Here is a 23907-nt window from a genome sequence, read left to right as displayed (position 1 = left end):
GCACCATGTCCGCTTGCATGCTGCCTTACTCCCAGCAGCTGCGCTCCCTGCCATGATGATAGCAGACTCAGCCTCTGAAACTGTAGGCCACCACCTCAATGAAACGTTTTCCTTTATAAGAGTTGCCGTGGTCATGGTGTCTCTTCACAGCAATAGGAAACCCTAACTAAGACAAGTAGGGTTAGGGTTAGCTATGCCACAAACCAAACAAAACACCCAAGAAATTGGCTCTAGATGCTGCGATTGTGGTATACAGAGATGAATGTGGCATGTATCCTCACACTGTAAGAGCGTGCTCTTGACCTGGTGGGATAGACTTGTCAGTTAATACCAGAGGAAGGGATAGTGACTTTCAATCTAGCTGACTTCCTGGGTCTTAATGAAGCTTCTGGATCCAGAAAAATGACAGTTTGTAGTGCAGCATTTTTGTGGAAACTGGTTCAACAGACTGGTGTGTGTGTGTGTGTGGTGTGTGTGTGTGTGTGTGTGTGTGTGTGTGTGTGTGTGTGCTTACGCAACTCTAACATTAATCTTAGCCCTAACCTTTCGCTAATGGTCTCTCCTGAGCCAAACTTCAGCTTCTCTGTCTGCCCACTTACTCCTGGGGTCTTCGCTACACCTGAGTTACACCTTCCCCGGTGGCATCACTTGGCCATTCACAGTCCCAAGCCTCAGCTGCTACTGTGACCCCTCCATGACTTCAAAACCAGTACTACTTGGTAACTCTTACACATTATCAACATCTCTAACAGCTTGAGATGCAACCTTGGTCCCTCTGGACCACAGCTTCCATGTGCTGATCCTGAGGGAGACTCCAGGAAGACTTGACCTCAGTGATGCTGGTCTCTTCTTATTCATTGCTAATATCTTAGCTCCAGCTCACCATTATTGATTATCCCAGCAATGCAAAGGCTTCCCTTTGGTGCTACTGGTCTTCCGGTAATCACAACTGATCTTTAGTTCCAATTGATCATAAACTACAGATTCTTAATACGTATTACATAAACAGCCATGATAGTCTTTGCTTCCCTGTGAATTTGACAAGTCAGACCTGCATCATCTGCACTGCTGTCAGCATCACCCTCTAGCTCTCCCAGAACAGCCCATAATGCTCTAAGCATCCAACACTTTTTCAAGTTCAAAGTTACAGCTCTTCCCAAAACAACACTGTCAAGTCTGTCGTGACAGCATCCCACAAACCTGGCACCAATTTCTGTTCTCTTGATGTGATGAAACACCATGACCAAAACCAAGTTGGACAGGAAAGGGTGCTGTGGGAGTATGTTCAGCTCCTTCAGCCAATAGTCTTTAAGATACCAGCCCACTTGGGCATGGTCTCTTATACTGTAAAAGCAGCTGTAAAGCATGTGCCTGTTCTCTTGCTTCCAGCTCTCACTTCTGGCTGCTAGACTCTGTTCCTGTTCCCCATAGTGCAGAGGACTGTTGTCTAGGACAGTGATCTGTAAATCTCCCCTAAATAAATAACCCTTTATTATTCATAATTATGAAATAGTGTGGGATTATTTTGTGACGTCTGCCATCAAAAGGGTTTGCCTCAGCTTGCATTTGTAGCCGTCATGAAAGGACATCAGGACAAGAACTCCAGATAGGAACATAAAGGCAGGAACTGATGCCGAGGCTATGAAAAACGCTGCTTTCTGGCTTAGTCCTCACGGCTTGCAAGCCACATAAATCACTAATCAAAAAATACTTCCACAGACCTGCCTGAGAGCCAATCTGATAGACACATTTTCTCCATTGAAATTTCCTCTTCCTAGATGACCCTAACTTTTGACAAAAAAAAAAAACTCTAACTAGAACCATAACCATAACCACTCGTTCTTACCCCAGCCCCGTCCATGATTCAGACCTTAGCCCTTAACCCTAACTGGCGATTGGTGAGTCACCCAACTGCACACAATAGTTAACACTAAGTCAAAACAGAATAAGGAACCTTTTCTGGGTTTGTCCGTCCGGCCTGCTTGGCAGACTGGTTGGCCAGTGTGGACTGGCCTGTTTGGCAGAACAGAGTAAGAACAGAGACACAAAAGGTGAATGAGGCTGTTCAGTTAGGAAAAGAACAGGACTATGGAAAAGCTGGACTGACACAGGACTTTGGGAAGCCACAGGAGGCTTTAAGCATGAAATGACTTGATTTAGGGCATGCCTGTTGGGAGCAGGGAGTAGAAACAAGATGGGCTGATTCGACAGTTGTCAGGGAGCCTGCAGCTGTCAGAGTCTTAAACATGGAGGGGGTTGAGCTGCGCAGCTGGTATAAAATGACAGATATCCCCGTGCTGTGGTTTTGTCCCAAGGCTGCTTCCCTAGTGGAAGGCCTCACTGACTGCTTTTTGTTCCAGATGTGCCCCATATATCCCACACGGCTGGTTGCTCCCCCGATAGCCCGAGAGAACCATGCTATACACAAGCAACTCGCGTGCCCAGCCACAGGCAAAGACAGAGCTCCATGCTGCCAGGCCTTAAGTCACAGCGCTGCGAACTTCCTGCAGTGAGCTTAAAGGAGGCAAAGTGACCCCAGAAACCACAGCCTAGAGGCTTTGGGACTTACTAGGATGGATCACAGGCCTGGGAGTGAGAGGCAGTCTTATCTGTATACCTTCATCTTGCAGTGAGTAAGCACAGCACACGTGCCTCCCACATTTGAATTCCCTTCTAGTATTTCTACTACGGAGGGGTATGGCTAACCTCTAGACTTCACCAGGGACAGCTGGAGGGCACTTTCGTGCCCACTCCATCTCTTCCCTGTCTTCCTAGGGCCCCAGCCGTGTCAAGTGAGTGAAGTAGGAGAGAACTGTTTTCTGTCCTGTAAGGACAGTGTGAGCAAGCTGGGAGTGAAGGTGTATTTTGTCAAACTGTTGAGAAGTTGCTATTCCATTTTGGAAAATGTGTGACCTGCTGGCCTGGGAAACAGTACCCACAGCACCTGCCAACCAACAGCCACAGGACGATCTGTGCCTAACGTCCCCCTTCTCTGCCCACCTAGAACAGAAACCTTGATCACGATGGGTTGGAGCGGTTGATCTGCAGCACCTGCATAGGAACCCTGCAGGTTAAGGCTTCTGTGGACGTCTACTGGTAGAGCAAAACTTCCTGGAATAAAGAGGAACCCCAGCGACTAGACGTAGGGGGGCTGCCTTATAGGGTTCTTGTTACTGAAGGCAGCATTGAGTCCACTGAGTGTGGGCCTCGGATTTTAGACAGATTTCTGGGTCTCGGTCTTGCCTTGACAACTGTCACATAAAGGAGGGGAAACGTAAGGCAACTGACATGAGACTTCCACACACCAAGGGAAAGGGACCTCCGGTCCCAAGCTGCTGAAGATCACAGGGCGACTGAAACAGCAAAGGTGTTGGTCTGGGAGGGCCACAGATGGGAGCAGGAGTTCATCTGAGCAACTCCAGATCACTGTGGAGAAACGGGTGGTACTGAAGTGGGTGGCCAACATCCTCATCCACTTACAGGGCATAAAAGCCATGTATCACAGACCAGCTGCTCCATCCACTCTGGGCTCTGGAACCGTGATCACCAGGTGAGCCCCATATGAACCCATCTAAAAAAAAGAAACAGGTCAGACACACTGAACAGCTTGCTCTTGAAACCAGAGTACATTTGCACAGGGTCATGGCGCCTGGGTTAAACCCTTCCTTCATATTACACTTTAATGAAGCCAGCGGCTGGGAAAGGAAGAGCTTGGGTGATGTGTTCTCGTCGAAGATTCACGGGAAGTAGGGGCTACCTGAGACAGGGCCCGTTGTAACAGATGATGGTCACTGAAAGAGATGAAGTCCTGAAGATTCAGAGGGAGACTTTCATGGGAACTAGGTGACTTTTCTGGGACTTGACTAAGTCTTTGCTGTTCAGAAGACTGGATGCTTGCCTTCTGTCTCCTACCTGAGAGAAGACAGGGTGAGTGGCGGACCCATGAACCAACACGCAAACCCATGGCTTGTCTGTATGTTCCTCACCCTGCCAAGGAGGCAACGCAGTCTCTAGCACCTACGGTATAACAGGCTCTTTACGTATCATCCCAGAAGAGCCAACAGGCGCCCACCTCAGAATAGGAAATGTCTCACAGATGTTAAGCAACTTGCTCCTTGAGGCAAAGGAAGCTCTGTCGGGGTATTGTGTACCTTGTGAGCGCTCCGACCCAGCAACCACGCCCTGTGTTCAGAAGCCAGCAGAGCGCCCAGTGCTCAGCCTTTCTGACCTCAGCCCTGCTGTTCTGTTGGACGGTGTGTCCAGAGGGAAGGCTGCTTCCAGAATCTCTTCTCTGTGTCCCAGCCAGACAAGTGTGAGTGAGGTGGCACGGGAGAGGGCAGAGGGCTCGAGTCCAGGCACGACCTGTGGAGGTCGTTCCAGACCTGCTCCCGAGCCCATTGCCAGGAGAGCTGTCGTGTTCACAACAGTGAGGCCAACCAGCTCAAGCCCGCCTCTATAGGCCAGTGGGTTTCATCCTTCCTAATGCTGTGTGATCCTTAACACTGCATGCCACAGCTGTGGTGACCCCAACCATAAAATTAGTCTTGTTGCTACTTCATTAACTGTAATTTTGCTACCGTTATGAATAGTAATGTAAATATCTGTGCTTTCCAATGGTTTTGGGGGTCGTGACCCACATGTTGAGAACCACTGCTATAGATGGAAACCCCCTCTGTAGGCCCTGCTGATGTCTACCCAGCGGAGGTCACTAAGGTAGAAGATGGGCCTTTTGCCTCTTCATTAACCCCAGAACAAAGAGACTTGTCTAAAAGCATGCAACCAACACCCAGCCTAGAGGCTAGGAATCCTGAGTTCCAGCCCTACCTACATCAGGCTCTTTATACCAGACCCATCCTGAACCCTGTTTTCCTAACCTAGAATGTATGGCTGTGACGCAAAACCAGCAGATGGTGCTAGAGAGGCCAAGACGGCCAGCGCTCTGCCTGCGTGCAGTACCCGGAGGCGTGGCTCAGGGAGGAGCTTTCTTACCAGTTGCAGGCTTAGGAGCTGGAAGAGGGGGCAGCTGAAAGTAAAGTGGTGGCTTCTTGTACAGGTCAAAGTCCAGGTGTCGCTGGCTCCAGCTCCACCTATCCCGATCCAACACAGGCTTCAGCACGTTAGCGAACAGTGCGTTTTCTTGCCATTCCTAAATAATACGAGCAGCAAGTGAGTGAGACAGGAGACCATCCCGCAGAACCCCCCCCCCCCACATGAGGCCCTACTCCTTCCTGAAGACCTCATTTATCTTTCTGATGGGTGGCAGTTTAAGGTCTTCCTGGAAGCTTCCAGTGGTGCTCTGAAGACCCCACACTTGGAACCCACCAGCTGTGAGCCAGGCCTGGCGGGACTTCTTCTGGGCTTTCTTCTCCTCTTCCTCTGGGTCCTGAGGCTCCACCATTGCTGAGAAGTAACTCTGGGAATAAGTGAATCTCTTCTTTGGCTCCTAGAAGTGCGGAGACACACATCTGCTAAGAACAGTATTGGATAAGGCCGGGTCGCCCTCAGGGTTCCTCTCAGGTATCAGAAGCATCTGGGGACTTTGTGACACGGGGTCCTGACACTATAATACACTCACAGTAACTAAACATCAAGGCAGCCCTATGAAGGTCACATCATTGTCTCCTTTGACAGAGAAATCCATTTTCTACATGTAATGGATGCTAAAAGCCTAAGCCAAGGATTTTCTTAGGGCTAACAGATGTCTCCATAGCAACACAATGCTCCCCAGAAGAACAGCTTCTGCACTGTTTTCAACCATGTGTATCTGAGCATGTGCTGAGCACCTCTGGCTCTCTAGAGCACGGTGAAGTCACACTCTTCTCCCATCAGCTGATCCCTTGTCCCCTGTCCCTAGATGATTGCCTTCACCCGAAGCCCCTGATTACTCTTGGTCAGAGAAAGAAAAGCCCATATGTGTGGTGGTTTGAATGAACATGTTTCCCATAGGCTCAGATATTTGAATGTTTAGCCATCAGGGAGTGGAACTGTTTAGGAAGGATTAGGAGGTGTAGCCTTGTTGGAGGAGGTGTGCCACTGGGAGTTGTACTTGGAGGTTTCAAAAGACCATACCAAGCTCAGTGACTCTTTCCCTCTGCCTGATGCTGCCTGGGGATCAGGATGTAAAGCTCTCAGCTTCTGCTCCAGCACTTTGCCTGCCTGCTCCCCTCGCCATGACGATCATGGAGTAACTCTCACCCCCAAGTAAATGCTTTCTTTTCTAAGAGTTGCCTTGGTCATGGTGTCTCTTTTCAGTGGTAGAACAGTCACTGAGAGGTTGTCAGCTGCCTTGCCACTCACCTTGGCCATCTCTTTGAACATCTGCTTCTTTGCAAGCTCTGTGGAGTTCAGGCTCTGGATACTGTAGTTGTGGACAGCTTTGTTCTCAGGAATGGCAATTCTAATTGTCTTCACCATTGACTTTTGAGGCTTTTTGGTGAGCTGGTAGGCTTCTGTGATATTTTTCTGAAGAGAGGGTGGCAATTGTTACCCACACCAGGCCTTTCCTGTGTGCAGTAGATGTTCTCTGACACAGAGCCGTGGTTAGAGGCGCCACTGGATCTGTTCACGGTCCATATGGACCATACATCAGAACATTTCATGATTTTTCTGTTCCCTCTTATCCTTAGAAGGTTAAATTTGTGTTCCTCAATTTCCTGTTCCTTCCAACCCTGAGCAGGAGGGTCATGGCCCTGTCAGACAGATCCTCCCGTGCTATTTCCATTGCACTAAAGTCAACATTCTAACCAAAAAAGCCACTTGGTGAAAAAAAATCAAGCTGTGGTCACCAGGTAGTCTGCGTACCTGGTATTCTCTAAGACCTGAGGGAAAATCTGACTCACAGTCAAAATAGCAACACATGAGGTAAGAGAAGAAAAGCTACACTGAACATCTGGAGGTGAAAATGGGGAGACAGGGACTAGATTTTAAGGCAGATACAAAAAAATTCTTAAAAGAAACAAAGATATCAAAATATATGCAACAGAAACAAACATAAAGAAAAATACTGGGAAAAAAAGAAAAATACAGGGTACAAAAATATTTGAAATAATAAAAATTGAGTACAGGAAATACTGCAGGAGTAATAAAGCTTCTGAACGGATGGAGTAGCAAATCAGCTTGTGCAGTGCTCCCAGCAAGCAGCCCTGAAAACAAGAAGTACATGAAAAGCTGGAATAGAGAGAGAAAAGCAGCCACACTGAAACAGCAGCGTGTCCAACAACAGGGAGGAGTAATACATCTTGAGGAGATGAACATCAGAAAGATCATAGAGAGTCCACACCATTCTTAGTGAAGCTAAGGATAACAAAGACAGTCTTCCAGCCACTTCCTCAGAACTGAAGCATCTGCCAGTAAAAGAGACTCAAGAAAGTGACTAGATTCCGAAGACCTGGCCCCAATTCCATGGGCAGTAGGAACCGTGGAGAGAAAAGGCCGGTGTGGTGGATTGAATAGAAATGGTCCCCACAGACTCCGAGAGTGCACACTAGGAGCTGTAGCCTTGTTGGAATAGTATGGCATGGTTGGAGGAAGTGTGTCTCAGTTTACTTCCTGCTACCTACAGATGAAGATGTCGGACTCTCAGCTCCTTCTCCAGCATCATGTCTGCCTGCACACTGCTGTGTTTCTCATCAAGAGGATAATGGACTCAGCCCCTGAAATTGTAAGTCAGCCCCTTTAACCGTTTTCCTTATAAGATTTGTTGTGGTCATGGTGTCTCTTCATAGCAGCAGAAACCCTATCTAAGGTAGCTGACTGCCAGTGTCCGGCAAGCAGTGCAGGGAACTGCAGGGAACTGCAGGGAACTGCAGGACTGCAATTGTGTGAGTCCTCACCCAGGCCTGGGTGATCTTGCAGTAGAGCAGCAGTCAGCCCTGCCCTGTAAGTAACTCCAGCAAACCCTTGGGTCCATCTACTTATGCTTATAGAGTCCTTTCTTTGGTCTGTCATGGGGGCCTTCTCCATGTTAACAAATGTTTACGGTTTCCCCTGTAAAAGTCACATAAAGACATGAAGTAAAGATTTTAAACATTCAGAAGGAAACAGTGGTCATCTGTAAAAGAAGCCATGCCATACTGACATCACACTCCACAGGAGAAGCACTGTGAACAGGACACATCTAAAAACTTCAGTCTAGCCGGGTGCTGGTGGCGCATGTAGTTAGTTCCAGCACTCGGGAGGCAGATCTCTGAGTTCGAGGCCAGTCTGGTCTACAGAGAATTTCAGGACTTCCAGGGCTACACAGAGAAACTCTGTCTCGAAGAACTGAGGTAAAAACAAAACAAGCAAACAAATAAACAAAAACCTTTAGTCTAGAATATCAGATCCAGGCAAAGGGTGCGTTCACTTGTGAGACTACATAAATCCAGGGAAAGCCTCCCCCCAAAAAAATCTAGAGTCAAGGAATTGGCACCTGTTACTATTAAACCTCTTAAAATGTGGCATTAGACAAGAAGACGGCACACCACAGACTGAGAAGAGAAATACATAAATAACCCACACCCAACTAACAATAAGAAAGCATTTCCAAACAGCAAGAAAAATGCATTTATATTTATCAAAAAAGAGGGAATGCATAAATTTGAACAATTATATCATAAAAGATATCCAAAATATCTGATAACATATGAAATGTATTATTATATTTTTGTTTATTACACTTAAAATACTATTATGCTTAAGTTTTACTGTGAAAGCACACTAACAAATGCAATGCCAACATATATTCCCAGATTGGCCAAAACTAATAGATCTGATGGGTATAAGTATCTGTGGGGCTCTTAGGCTATAAAATGATACAGCCACTTTGGGACGGCAGCAGTGAAAAGCTAAATTTAAGCTTCTTTATGACCCAGTAAGTTTTCTTCTAGGTACACAACCAAAAGGAATTGACATGTGGGTCTCTCCCAAACAGGATCTGTATAAGATGTACTTGGAAGCCTTATCACCAGTCCTGCAAAAAACCCAAATGGAATCGATCTAAAAATGAATCAGTAGAAGAGAGAGTAAATCTGTCATGGTATATAAGCAACGAAAACCTGAGCAGAATTAAATGTATATGGAAAAAACATGTGAAATCCTAGAGAGTACATTTGTGGGATAAAAGTCAGATATGCATATGACCCATGTGTGTGGCTCCACTGAACGAAGTTCAAGTATAAAATGGTTGTGTGCTGCTAGGATTCGAGTCAGTGATTAACAGGTGAGTGACAGTTTGGGGGTGCTAATAATGGTCAGGGCTATACAACTGATCTGTTGGAGGGGTTGTCTTGATGATGATTGATTGGTTATTGTGGGGGCTGATTACAGGTTCACATATTCCACAGCACACGTATGAAGGTCAGAGGTCAGCTTCTGGGAGCTGATCCTCTCCTTTTACCTTGGGCTCCAGGAGAGAACTCGGTATCAGGCTTTTTTTTTTTTTTAACCCACTGAGCCATCTCACCAGCCCAGATTTGTGTATTTTGTTTAATGTTTATTTCTAAAATTATAATCAAAGATAAAAGTGTCTTATAGTAGTTATACAATGAACAAATCAAGAAGATAAAAATAGCACTAAATTTGTAAAGTACATTTTGTTTTTAATTTCAGTGAGTAATATGGACAACACTTCATAGATATTTCCAATTGTGTGATCTAGCAAAAATGGCTGCCCACACCTCAATTCCCTGTGAGCCTTAGAAATGACAGCATGAGCCTCAGTTTCCACTCTGGTACCTTCTAAATTATCAGTACAATGAATAACAAATCAAGAAGATAAAAAATAAAAAATAGTTCTAAATTTGTATATATTAAAAAATAAAACCAGGAGAAATACCCAGTAAAAAAAAACAAACTCATAACCATAATAAATGTTATCAGAACTTTTCCTAGTAACTAACTAAAAAACCCTGGATTTCAAAGATTGGCTAAGAGCATGGCTCAGCAATAGAGCAACTGCCTTGCATGTATACTGCCCTGAATTCAACCTCTAGCACTGAAAAAAAATAGCAATAATGCCAGGCATGGTGGCACACGCCTTTAATCCCAGCACTCAGGAGGCAGAGGCAGGTGGATCTCTGAGGTTGAAGCCAACCTGATCAAACAGAGTGAGTTCTAGGACAGACAGGGCTACAAAGGGAAAACCTGTCTTGAAAAAACAAAAAAATTTAAAAAATAATTAGGCAACTGTCTTGAGAAGCTTTTACCCACACTTGGGTATGTCTAGCTCATTCCCTGGGTGCTCACTAATGCCCCCTACTAAAATCAGTGTTTAAAAAATCCATTTTAGTAAACTATGACTCTGCTTTTAAAAAAAGCAGATGTGGGGATGTAGGAAACCTGACAAATTACCAAGCTGCCATATCAGACACGTGCACAGCAGTTGGTAAGTAACTGTAGGACACACATTGTTTTCACAAACACTGGAGCATGTCCCAAAGCCAAGAGACTGACCTGTGAAGCCAGTCTCAACAGTGGAAGTGACACACAATATACTCACTTATATCAATTAAATTAAGGTTGAACCCAATATCCAGAATATATGGAGAAACACAAATTACAAAAATATTTTTGAGAGGCTGGAGAGATGGCTCAGAGGTCAAGAGCACTCGTTGCTCTTCCAGAGGTCCTGGATTTTATTCCAGTGCCCACACAATAATCTGTACTCCAGTTCCAGGAGATCCAGTGCCCTCTTCTGGCTTCCTCAGCTACCAAGTCACACTGCACAAACATACTTGCAGGAAAAACCCATACACACGAAATAAACTAATATATGTTCTGGGTTGACTCATCCATCAAGAGTTCTTGCTGCTCTTCCAGAGGACCTGAGTCTGGTTTTAGCACCATCTATAGACGGAAGTTTCTGTGTCGACTGGTCTTGCAGTTGTTCAAAGAAACACAGAGGCTTATATAAATTATAACTGTTTGGTCTGTTAGTTCAGATTTATTATTAACTAGCTCTTATAACTTAAATTAACCCATAATTCTTGTCTGTGTTTAGCCATGTGGCTTGGTTCCTTTTCTCAGTGAGGCATTCTCATCTTGCTTCCTCAGCATCTGTCTGATGACTGCATCTCTACCTTTCCTCTTCCCAGAATTCTCCTAGTCTGGTTGTCCCACCTATACTTCCTGCCAGGCAACTGGCCAATCAGCATTTTATTAAACCAATGCAAGTGGCAAATCTTTGCAGTGTATAAGAGCATTATCCCACAGTGCATATCTTCCTGGAACTCCACCAATAAGAGACCTGATGTCCTCTTCTGACCCCCCCACTCACACACACACACACACACACACACACATACAAACAAATAAATAAAAATAATAAATTTTATAAACCAGTGGAGGCGAGCAGGCAGGATGGCTCAGTGGATAAAGTAACTTCCTGCCAAGACTGATGACCTGAGTTGAATCCCAGGAACCCACATGGTGGAAAGAGAAAATCAACTCCAAAAAGTTGTCCTCTGACCTGGATAAAGTGCATTCCCATGTGTACATACACATACACACACACTCACGTGCACACACACACATGTACACATACATGCAGAATAAATAAAAAATGAATAAATAAATAGGTAGATAGATTAAAAAACAGATAAATCCAAAAAATCATGAGACGTGCTTGGTGTTTACAGTACATTTTTTATGCACTTACATAAAGATGATTTCACAAAATACCAATCATCTAAACTTCCACCTGAATTCAGAAAAAGAAGTTAAGCCAAAATATTATAAAAATTATAATCAGATATCAAAGAAATATATAATATGGAAACCAAGAAAGCAAATTGCTGGCTTTGTGAAGAGACTAATAATGGCATATGTGTGACTTCAATAACGATCCCAACCACCATGAAGTGGTCCAGTGGCTACTTGGTCAGATTGACTTGATTGTACAAATCACTGGGGGTAACTATAGGCTAAGAACACTGGGCCACTCATCATCCATGTGGGAAAAGAAATCAGATTCTACCCTCATGCAGGAATAAACCCCAGCTGAGTGTGGTGGCTCAACTTGTAACCCCACAGTCAATAGTCAGAGGCAGGAGTGCCCTTAGTTAAAGGTTAGCCCCAACAAACAGTACGTGTCAAGTCAGCCAGAACTGTATATCAAGAACCTACCTCAAAGAAAAGAATTCGAGATCAATTTAAGTTAAAATATGATGTCTGAATCAGGATTATGGATGCAGTTCAGTGGTAGAGTCCTTGTCTATCATATACAAGACTCTAGGACACCCCAACTTCAAAACAAAAAACAAAAATTTCAAAGAAGAAAATAAATTTATGATCTTGGAGTAGGAAAAGGCTTCTGAAATAAAGCAAAAACAATATGAGAAAATACAAAAAAATACTAAATTTAAAATAACTTCTGCTAAAGATGCCATTGAAAGAGTGAAGAGGAACCAACTGTGGTGGCAGACACTCCTAATCCCAGCGCTTGGGAGGCTGAGGCAGAAGGGTCTATGTGAGCTGGAGGCCAATCTGGTCTACACAGGGAGTTCTAGGGCAGTCAGGGCTATATAGCTAACCCTGCTTCAAGAAAAATATTAAAATCGAAATTTAAAAATTAATGCTACTAGCTGGGCAGTGGTGGCACATGTCTTTAATCCCAGCACTCAGGAAGCAGAGGCAAGTCTCTGTGAGTTCAAGGCCAGCCTGGTCTACAGAGTGAGTTCCAGGGTAGCCAAGGCAACACAGAGAAACCTTGTCTTGAACACATACACACACACACAAAATTAATGCTACTGAGTTGTTTTTGAGGATTTCAAGATAAAATATTGCCAAAATATGGGCAAAATAATCAAGAAATATCTGAAGACATACCGGGTTTCATCAGTAAATAGTGGAACTTAAAGCCTCTCTTAAAAACTGATGAACATCAGAAATTAAATATCTCTAAATCCAACTTGTTGCACATAGCATGGATGTACAAAATGGAATTTCCCGCACAAGATAAGGGTGCTTACATTGACATAATCATTTTGGAAAATAAGATATCATCTAGGCAATAGAACTAACATTCAAAAATTCTAATCCTAAGTGTTATCTCCTAGAAAACAGCTGCATAAATTTAGCAGAAAATGTCTTGGCATAGAGTTAGAATACCTTTAAATTTCAAAAGTTAAGAAATGATACAGTTGACCACCAACAAGTAAATAACGACACAGAACAGAAGAAGGGGAACTTGGAGACTAGAAGTGGGGCATGGAGCAGGGGATGGGGCGGAGCCTCACAAAGAGAGATCATGAGCAGACAGATTCAAGTCATACTTCAAACATCTGTGTTCCCAAGACCTTACAGCTGACTTTGAGAAAGGCAATATCCTTGGTCATCCAGGTCACACGGCACTGATCTTTGATCACCTTACCAGCTTCTCCATTTTCTATTGTCTCCTCTCCATGGTTTCTCCTACAAGCCAGTTTACTTTCTGTGCTGCTTAGACAACTTAGGATACCCATGCCTTTCAAGCAGAATGTTACCCCCTTAACAGTTCTTCTCCTAAGATAAACACTAAGACTGTGGTAAGTGCCCTGTGCCTGAGTCACTCCGTTTCATATTTAGGGAGGACGGCCAAAGTGAGTGGGACCAGAAGCAAATGCTCCGGCATAATTCAGCCCTGCCTCTCATACTGCTGAACTGTCCCCCAGTGTCCCAAACCAGAAGAGCCAGTAACCCGTATCTCTTACTGGGTACTAGAAGCTGCAGAGAATAGGGGAGCCTTGGCCTGGAGGGAGGGAAGAACGCCCACCTGGACAAGGCTCTCCCTGTGGACTTGATTCTTCAGCAGCATGTTGTTCCTCCACTGCAGGTACTTCTCCTGGTGGGTCTGGATCTCTTCTGGGAGGGTAGAAGTCTGACGCTGGATGTTCCCATCATTGGGAGTGGGCTGGAGAGATGGGGCTAACAGTTTTGCATCTGTGAGTTCCTCCTGGGAAATGGGTATCCCGAACTCTTGGCTCAGGTCTCTAACCATGGAGGAGGAAGGGAGCAGGTCTCTCATAATCACCTCCTTGAGCCTGGTGCTGTTGTGGCAGATGTCATGGATCCTGAAATGAAGAATGGCCAGCCACTCAGTTTCACCTGCATAATCATCGCATTTCACAGCAGAAATGAAAGTTCAGCTTGGCCAGGGGTGCTGGGTCAGAGCTGGTTTAGTTGGCTAAGTTGGACTCCTGACGTATGCTCCTTTTCCCTTTCCTCCAAGTCTGCTAAAGTTAGGGACTGCCCACGATATACCCTGGGTATTTTTCTGTGGCTGTGGGTCTGTCCATGGTCTTCCTCAGTCCCACACCCCACTAGGAAACCACCCTAACATGCTAGTCAGCCCTCAGCAGGTAGATCTCAGGGTCCTCCTGCACCAGAGAGGACGATGCCATCACAGCTCACTCCCGCATAGAGTTTGAGGCCTGAGGAGTAGTCCCACCTCCCCAGCCCCAGAACTTCCTGTTGGTGGCAGTGGAGTACACCTGTGTTGCCCTGCAGTGGACAGAGAATATACACCAACACCATCTGGGAACTTCGGTGTGCTACTCACTGCCCCTGCTGTTTCCCAAGTCTGAAATGAGGTATGTGGCTGAATCTGTGGGCCTGCCTCTTGCTTGGCCTTTCTGGATCTCTGCTTCCTCAACCATCAGAAACAAAGCAAAGACAGAGTCGCTGTGGTTGTAGCATTGTGTTGTTGCTGTTATCAAATATCTAACAAGAAGCAACCTAAAGGCAGAGGAGTTGGTTTGGCTTTTAGTTTGAGGGGATACGGTCCCTGTGGCTAAGAAGGTGCAGCTAGCAGGAGGGTAAGGTGGCAGGTCACACTGCATCCACAGCCAGGACACAGAAAAAAAATGAACGCTGGCACAAGCTTTCTCTCTTCTTTTTAGCCAGTCCATAATCCCAGCCCATGGGGTGGTAGCACCTGCATTCAGGGCAAGTCTTCCTTTTGCGAAAGACCATCACAAACATACTAAAAGATATGTTTCCCTGATGATTCTAAACACCATTACATTGACAATGAAAATTAACCATCACAAGTCCAACCCTTTCAAACTTGACCACTAAACACATCACTTAGAAATTATAACATTCCACCTCTTGATTCTAAAGTCTTATTTTTATCTCATAATCCAAAATACATTTAGTCCAATTCTAAACGCTTCCATTAAACACAAAAGTGTTTAACAGTCCTAGAATTATTCAACAGTCCAAAACCCAAAGCCTTTCCTGAGATATGAGGCAATCTCTCAACTGTGAGCTCCTAAACAATAAAAAAAGAAGCCACATGAATCAAATACATTACGACATGGAAGAATATGCCAGACCAAAGCAAAACAGAGGACAAACATCAAATCCTGAGGCTCCATATCCAGCATCTGAAACTTGTGACAGAATCGTCTGGGCTCCAAACCCTCCACTCTGCCTCCAGCAGCAAGCACTGCAGCACATTAGTGTTCATTGACCAAGTCCACTCTGCACCGAGAGCTTTCCTAGCTGCTATACCATGGTCTTAACATCTCCAACATCCCAAGATCTCCACTGAAACTTAGACCTCACCTTCACAGCTTCATGCAGTGGCCTTTCGGGATGTGCTTGCAGGAACTCCAACCCTGCCACGTACTTTCTGGCCTTGCTGGCCTTCAAGAATCTTAGTACAAGCCTCCATGACTCTGTTACTCTTGTATCCTTATTGCCTGCAAAACCAAGTTCTGCTACCAAGTTCTACTATCAGTTCAAGATGAGCCTGGACCACTTGGATCACAACTGCATTGGCCTCTATTTCCTGAGGCTGGTGGGCAACACTACCCAGAATAGCCCTTCGGTGGTATTCTCAGACTAGGCCTTCTCCTTTCAAATAGCTCTACATTTTCACAAGATGGACCTTCTACGGGTTGGGTCTGGCCCTCTGGCACCTTTCCTATTGAACACAGGGTTTCTCTGTAATGGGGCTAATCTTTAATAATTGCAGCTGTTTTCTCAGCAACCCTGCCTGCCAGTCCCTTTCCCATACCAAACAGCACGTTTTCATCTTTCTGCCCAGCTTAGTGTTGAGCCGAATCAGAACGGGAAGCAGTAACCACAGCACAACCTGACGCCATCCCATCCTGAGTTTTCCTCCATCAAGCAAAGTAGCCCATCACTTTTTTAATTCAACCTCACCAGAATACAGTCAGATGGTTTGCCTAAATATAATCCAAATGCCCTCTAGTACATTAGAGCGCCTGTCTCTCTCTGCGGCCTTGACCGTCAGCGCTTCTCTCAGCTTTCTGGATTTCCAAATTCCTCCTAGATTGGCTCATCAATCTCTGCTTAGGGCATTCTTTAGTTCTCCAGCCCCAGCTCCAAGCCCTTCCACATTCTTCTCTTGAACCAGTTACAAGGACGTGTGAACCATGGGTTCATGTTTATCACAGCAACAGCCTCGCTTCTCAGTACGGATTTTCTGTGTTAGTTACTTTCTCCATTGCTGTAATCAGCTCTTGACAAGACTTAACTTCAGGGAAGAACAGTTTCTTTGTCTTACACTTCAAGGGGATACAGTCCATCATGGCAAAGAAACTGGCAACATCATGCCCACAGACAGGAAGCAGAGAATAAGAAATGTTAGTACCTTGCTGTGGGACAGTGGTCTTGTACTTTGTAAAGATTTGTCACTTGTATTTTAATAAATGCTTATTGACCAGTAGCCAGGTAAGAAGTATAGGCGGGGCAACCAGAACAGGAGAATTCTGGGAAGAAGAAAGTCTCAGTCTGTAGTCAACATAGAGGAAGCCAGACACAGAGGAAGCAAGATGAAAACACCTCACTGATAAAAGGTACCAAGCCATGAGGCTATCACAGACAAGAATGATGGGCTAATTTAAGATGTAAGAGTTAATAAGAAGCCTGAGTTAAAGGCCAACCAGTTTATAATTAATGTAGACCTCTGTGTGTTTCTTTGGGGCTAAACGGCTGCAGGATCAGGCAGGACAGAAAACTCTGTCAACAGTACCTTTCTCCTCTCTGAGCCCACAGCCCATGATGTGGTACAGGCCACATTCAGGGCATGTCATCCATGATCAGCTAACCTATCCAAAAACACCTAACTAGGCACACCCAGAAGTGTGTTTCCACAGTGATTCTAAAGTCCATCAAGACTTTAGATCAACCATCACATGGCAAACACCTTTAATCCTAGCACTTGAAAGGCAGAAACAAACAGATCTCTTTGAGTTCGAGGCCAGACTAGTCTAACATAGTGAGTTCCAGGATGACAGCCAGGACCACATAGAGAGACCCTGTCGCAAAAAAAATAAATAAATAAAAAATAAAAAAATAAAAATAAAAAAAAATAACCACCACAAGCACCTAATACAAAACTTATTTTGTGAACAATGATTCCCTCCAGTATAGAGTCCCCAACTTTATCGCATCACCTACCAAAATAAACACTCTAGCCTTTGCAACTAATACCAAATACTGGAGCATCACAGACTCTTCTCTGACTGAAGGAAGAAGGTAAAAGCCTCCTCTGTCCTGAGTTCTTGTCCCATTGCTCTTTCTCCTGAATTTGTACCCCCTTAACCCCTTACTCCCCTTCTTCTGCTTCACTAATTCAACAGCACTAGCTGAGGTCAGATCTTCCTAAAAATAAGAGGATAGGGATTACAGCCTACCCCATGCTTGGGAGAGGCTGTCAGGGTGATGGCCAGTGACTCCTCAAGTCTTGCTGCCTTCCTGATGCTCTACTGCTCTTTTGGGCCTCAAGGGATGCACAAGAACTACCCACACATCACCCCGCATCACGCAGTACCCATGCAGCACCCAGCATCACTGGACTGCTCATGCAGCACCCCGCATCATGGATTGCCCATGCAGGATCCTCGCATCACTGGACTGACCATGCAGCACCCCTGCATCACTGGACCTCTCACGCAGCACCCCACATCATAGACTTTCCATGCAGCACCCCACATCACTGGACTGCCCACGCAGCACCCCTGCATCATGGACTGCTCACACAGCACCCCACATCATGGACTGCCCATGCAGGATCCCCACATCACTGGGCTGACCATGCAGCACCCCTGCATCACTGGGCTGCCCATGCAGCACCCTGCATCACTGGACAGCTCATGTAGCACCCCCGCATCACTTGATCCTCATGCCCAGTTCCTTCTGAACTGGGAAATTGACAGGTTTCAGCACCTCTCAGCCAAAGCTGGTCTGCAGAGGGATGGTGAAAGGCTCAGGACACCTGGAACAAAGGCAAGGCTGGCAGGCAGGACATAGCAAATGGACATCTAATGCATGAGCTGACTCTACAACAGGTTTTCTCAGCGGTAGAGATGGAGTATGGGACGGGGCTCAGGAAAGAAGCCAAGGGAAGCATCAGGTAAGAGGAAAGGTTGTAGCTGATGTTGCGGTCCACATTCCCGGTTCTCACTGGAAATTATGCTTTGGCTGCTCCCTCCACAGATCTTTCAAGAATGTTCCCAGGGGAGCAGACACAGCAGAGCTGCTCAGTCTAGAGGCCCGTCCTCTTCCCGCTAACATGTGCTCATACATCTCAGGAGAACCTGCATCTGTTTCTCCCGGAGCCTGGGAAATGCAGAGCATTCTTGTCTGCTGCCCCATGGCCCACCTGACCTCCAGAGAGTGGGATGCCCCTCCTGTCCCATCCACACTCACCTGCTCAGCGCCTGAAAGGCCATGCGTGGCACAGCCCCACGAACATAGAGTGCTGGGTACCGCAGGAGCAGCGACACGGGCCTGAACAAATGTACATGGTACAGAATGGTCTCCAGGTCAGCGTACAGGCGATGGCGGAAGAGCAACCTGGAGTCATACAGCACCTTGCACGCTACACGATTGGAGGTAGTAACCCTAGGAGGAAGGAGGATCAGCGTTGCCCGTGGGTCCTGGGAACACTCGATGCCTTCGCTCTGCCTAGCAGGGTTTTCCTTTGTTCTTGGTAGACTATACCCAGCCTGGGACCCTGAAAGTGGTGGCTGGGGCCAGCTGTTCCCATTCCTGCTTCTTTGCCCGTCCCTCATCTTGGTACTCCAGCAGCAGCAACCTGGCAGGGTTCCTAAATACAGCTGGGCTACGAGTGCCCTGGTTGCCGCCCCTACACCCTGAAACCTGGTGAGCTCTGTGCCCATCCTCCTGTGCCCTCGGGAACCTCTCCTTGGTCACTGTAGTTCCTCCTTTGTGAGTTGGGTCATTTGCCAAGATGTCCACATAGCCGCTTTTATTGCTATCATACTGACTCAAAGAGTCTCTCCTGGCAGGACGGCCTTCTCATGCCCCTCCTGAGTGCTGGCACCCCTGACCACATGCACACCATATTCACTGTGGGATTTTTTTATGCAGTCAAGATTGCCAACTTTGTTCCATACACTGTAAATATTTCAGTTTGTTGCTTTTGTCTTCAAAAATTTATAATGTTTTGTTGAACAAACATTACTCGTTTTGATGTAGCCAAAAATGTATCATTCTCTCTATTCTTTGTGTCTCATTGGAGAAATCTTTCTCTACTCTGATGTCATGAATGTGTTTTCTTGATTGTCATCTAAATTTTTCAAAAGTGGATTTTAAAAATATGAGCATGGTGGTTCACACCTGCAACCCCTGAACTCAGAAAACTCAGGTAAGGGAATTTACACAGACCTAACACCGACCTAAGCTACTGAGTTCCAGGACAACCTGCGTTACAAAGTGAAACTTTCTTTAATGTTTGAGATAGCAGACCATGATAGTCTAGCTAGTTGTGCTTTGTCGATCACAGAAGAAAAATACCACAGATCCCTCCCAGCACCCCTGAAAACAAAATCTCACAGACTGAGAAGGGTGAGAAGCCATCCCTCTTTACATGGTAGCCTATGTAGAAAACACCAAGGAATTTACCAGAACAAAGACAACTCCTTCATTCAATGAGTTGATTTATGAGCTTATGAAAATCAGTTATGTCTCTGCAAATGATCAAAGAATATTTGGCACCTGAAATTTAGTGTAGACTTCTCAAAATAGCAAAAGTATAGATGGAGTGAATGTGTGGCTGCTGGAATTAGGGACAGTGAAAGAGGGTAGGCTTGAGTCCATGGCAACAGGAGGAAAAACTTCGCGGTGACAAATAGTTCTGAACCTTGATAACGCTGGCTGCGTAATTCCTGTGTGACAGACTTCGTGCGCCGCATGCCCACGTGGCGCTGTCAGAAACCTGCATTAGCTACCCCATCAGAGTAAGCTTGTAAGGGGTACAGAAGACCTCTTGGGCATAGTTTATAGTGTCTTGTTAATATAAAATTACCACAAAATGAAGAGTTTAAAACCCACATAGAGGGGTCAGAGAGATGGCTCAGTGGTTAAGGCGCTCACTGATCTTGCAGAGGATGTGAGTTTGGTTCCCAGCATCCACATGCTTACTCTCAGCCACCTGGAACTCCAGTTCTAAGGGATCTAGCGCCCTCTTCTGTCCTCCATGGGCACTGCACACACAGGGTGCATAGACAGGCATACAGGTAAAACACTCATACACATAAAATGAAATAAAATAAATTTAATAAAAATATTAAATCATCATTTAAAACTATATGAAATTTTTTTCTTGTTTGTTTTTGTTGTTGTTAATTGTTTTTGTTTTTCAAGACAGAGTTTCCTCTGTGTAGCCTTGGCTGTTCTGGAACTCTCTCCGTAGACCAGGCTGGCCTCAAACTCAGAGACCCACCTGCCTCTACCTCCCAAGTGCTGGGATTAAGGCATGTGCCACCATGGTCCATCTTAGGTTTTTCTCTTTAAATAGGTGAATTTGTTTTTATGAATGACTTGACAGGGATTTATTTCTTTCCTATGGGGGAAAAATTGTCCAAATATCATTTATTGAAAAATACCCTTTTCTACTATTTTTTGTCTACTACAGACAAAAATTATTTGATTTTTTTTTCTTTTTTAAAATAGAGTCTTGCCCCAGCAATACCACTTTTGGTATATAAACAAAGGATGCTCAACCGTGCCACAAGGACATATGCACAACTATGTTCATAGCAGCATTGTTTGTCATAGTCGGAACCTGGAAACAACCTAAATGCCCTCAACAGAAGAATGGATAAGGAAAATGTGGTACATTCACACAATGGAGTACTACACAGCAGAAAAAAATAATGACATCTTGAAATTTTCAGGAAAATGGATGGATCTAGAAAACATTTTGAGTGAGGTAACCCCGACCCAGAAAGACAATTATCACATTAACTCACTCATAAGTGGTTTTTAAACATAAAGCAAAAAACGAGCCTACAAATCACAATCCCAGAGAACCAAGACAACAATGAAGACGCTAAGAGAGACTTACATAGATCTAATCTACATGGGAAGTAAAAAAAGACAAGATTTCCTGGGTAAATTGGGAGCATGGGGACTTTGGGAGAAGGTTGAAGAGAAGGGGAGAGGCAGAGCGGGGAACAGAGAAAAATGTAGAGTTCAGTAAAAATCAAATACACACACACACACACACACACACACACACACACATATATATATATATATATATAAAGGGGAAAATTAGAGTCTTGCTGTGTAACCACATTATATGTCTTATTGCATAGCACACTACAGTCCACATTTTGGTGATCAGTTGAAGGACATTCGGTTTCTATTTTTTGACTAGTATATACTATTACATTCATTTATAGACCTTGGCGTGGATATAAGTTTTTGGTTGTCTTACATATACATCTAAAAAGAAGTCATGCATCTCTCTGGTGTCTTTCCGCTTGTCAGCACATCAGGACAGGCCCCACAGTGGTACAGTTCCCTCTTTGGTAGAGAGAAACAACTTCTGCCCTCCTGCTGTTAGTACATGAGATTGAGGTTTAGGGCCATGAAGTATGCCCTTCCACTAAATGAGGATCTTATTCTTCAACAAGCTAAACCTCTAAACTTAGGGGAGCCCTCTATAAGTGTCATGTTCTAAATCACCCTAAATTTTGTTTCCTTTAAAAATGTTTAAACATTGTGGAGTGATGGTGCATGCCTTTAATACCAGCACTTGGGATGCAGAGGCAGGAGGAGCTCTGAGTTCAAGGCCAGCCTGGTCAACAAAGTGAGTTCCAGGATATCCAGGATTGTTCCACAAAGTAACCCTGTCTCAAAAAAAAGCAAGGAAAAAACCTTTTTATTATCATGTGTGAGTACCATGGCATGACAATGCATAGAGATCAGTGGACAATGTTGTTCCTTTTGCCTTTATGTGAGTTCTGTGGGTTTTACTGGGGCACCAGGAGTGCATAGAAAATGCCCATATTACTAGGCATCTTACCATCCCAATCCCAAATTCCCCCTTCCCTCTAGGACATCCAGGTCTGCCTGTTCTCAGTGTCTAGAGGACACTGAATCTGGCCTTGTCTTTGAAACACCTGCTCCATTTGACTGTATCCGAGTTCCATGTCTTCATTTTGAATATGACAAAGTTGACTTACCTGCTCTGGTAACTCTCCCACAGTTGCCTCAAGCCCTGTTCCGCCAAGCCTTCCAGAATAAAAAGGTGGATCCTTCCGTCCAGCAGATGGAAGCCAGTGAGCACATCTAGGCTCTGCTGCTCTTGGATCTTCACACGCACCTTGAAGGCCGACAGGATCTGCTGGATGTTCTGGAGTGGATGACTGTCCAAGTCCAGGGCTTTGGCATTGATCATGGTGATGTCCTGCAGCAGGTTCTGTAGGAGGACCAGATTCTTGGTATTGAACACAAAAATGATGCGGCCAAACTGGGTCCCCATGAAGTCAAGCTCAGGAGATGTGAGCCAAGTACTCAGGGGCACGGCAATGTCCACTCGGAGCTTGAGAAGAGAGTTGGCCTCCAGGTAGTTGCCTGTGGGCATTGAGGTATGCTGGAGGACATCCATGGGGGCCCGGAACCCTACAAACCTCCTGTTCCTGCTATCCTGGCTCTGGCCAGCAGACTTTGGCTCACAGTTATGAATGGGGACAACCAGGTTCAAGTATTTATAACCAAGGAGGAGGTCAGCAAAACTGACCCGGGCAACCCCATAAGGGTCCCATATCTTGTTCTGGGACTCAAAGGGGTTATTCTCTGTGTCTTTGGGAGAGATGAAAGCTTGGAGATTGACGTACGAATCCACAGGGTCCTCTCCAAACAGGGCAGGTTTCCGGGAATACTCCTCTGACTTTCGGTCCCTGTCATGGACTTCAACCACCATAGGGGGCCCTTCCAGGTACTCCCTCAGGTCACTAGGGTGCATAGATCCAAGGAAGATGACATTGATATCCTGGAAAAACACATGTGTCCCATGGGGCTCCCCCTTGGTCTCATGAACTGGAGTATTGTGGAACTGGTATCTGCAGTACACAGGGGTGCACAGCCTCTACAAGAAAGCAGGAAAATGATAAGTTACATTCCACCTGTGTGCCCAGCCTCCACAAGAGAGCAGGGACAGCAGGTCACACTCCACCTGTGTGCCCAGACTCCACAAAGGAGTAGGGGCAGCAGGTCAGACTCCACCCATGTGCCCAGCCTCCACAAGAGAGCAGGGACAGCAGGTCACACTCCACAAGGGAGTAGGGGCAGCAGATCAGACTCCACCCGTGTGCCCAGCCTCCACAAGAGAGCAGGGACAGCAGGTCACACTCCACTTGTGTGCAGGTGAAATGGATTTTCAACTTGACTCTAGCCAAAAACATTTTATAATAAAACAGTGAAAAATGCCAGTATTCTCCAAGGACTCAGACAAGACCTTATAACATTCAAAAAATCTCTAAGACACAATGCAGAATTACACAACACACAAAAAGCCAAGAAAGAGATTGACAGAAGCCAACTCTAAGATGACTCAGGTTGGAAACATGAGGGTTTCAAGTCTGCTATTATGGCCACATCACAAGAAGTAAGCATGGTCTCTATTCAGGGCATCTGTAAAGGTCCCCTGTCTTGGCCAAAAGT

The 23907-nt window shown here is 45.4% G+C and overlaps 1 protein-coding gene across 2 annotated transcripts in view; it reads right to left on the bottom strand.

The window, feature by feature from the left end:
• Nucleotides 1-3648: 3648 nt before the first annotated feature.
• The window catches only part of Cfap92 (cilia and flagella associated protein 92 (putative)), a 48476-nt gene continuing 28217 nt past the window's right edge, over nucleotides 3649-23907 (bottom strand). Inside the window, exons 10-16 of one of the 2 annotated variants that reach the window (XM_048416654.3) lie at nucleotides 22428-23332; nucleotides 18640-18834; nucleotides 13730-14027; nucleotides 6298-6462; nucleotides 5237-5443; nucleotides 4990-5146; nucleotides 3649-3912 (exon numbers count right to left, since the gene is read on the bottom strand). In XM_048416654.3, coding sequence (XP_048272611.1) covers nucleotides 3680-3912; nucleotides 4990-5146; nucleotides 5237-5443; nucleotides 6298-6462; nucleotides 13730-14027; nucleotides 18640-18834; nucleotides 22428-23332 — 2160 coding nt within the window. In that variant the 3' untranslated portion in view covers nucleotides 3649-3679. Of the gene's footprint in view, nucleotides 3913-4989; nucleotides 5147-5236; nucleotides 5444-6297; nucleotides 6463-13729; nucleotides 14028-18639; nucleotides 18835-22427; nucleotides 23333-23907 lie in introns of those variants that run through there. The other variant, XM_048416656.3, reaches the window with a different exon arrangement.

This window comes from Myodes glareolus, chromosome 6 (genome assembly GCF_982192425.1).
Source record: "Myodes glareolus chromosome 6, mMyoGla1.1, whole genome shotgun sequence".
Taxonomy (NCBI): domain Eukaryota; kingdom Metazoa; phylum Chordata; class Mammalia; order Rodentia; family Cricetidae; genus Myodes; species Myodes glareolus.
This window is presented reverse-complemented; position numbering and strand designations above follow the sequence as displayed.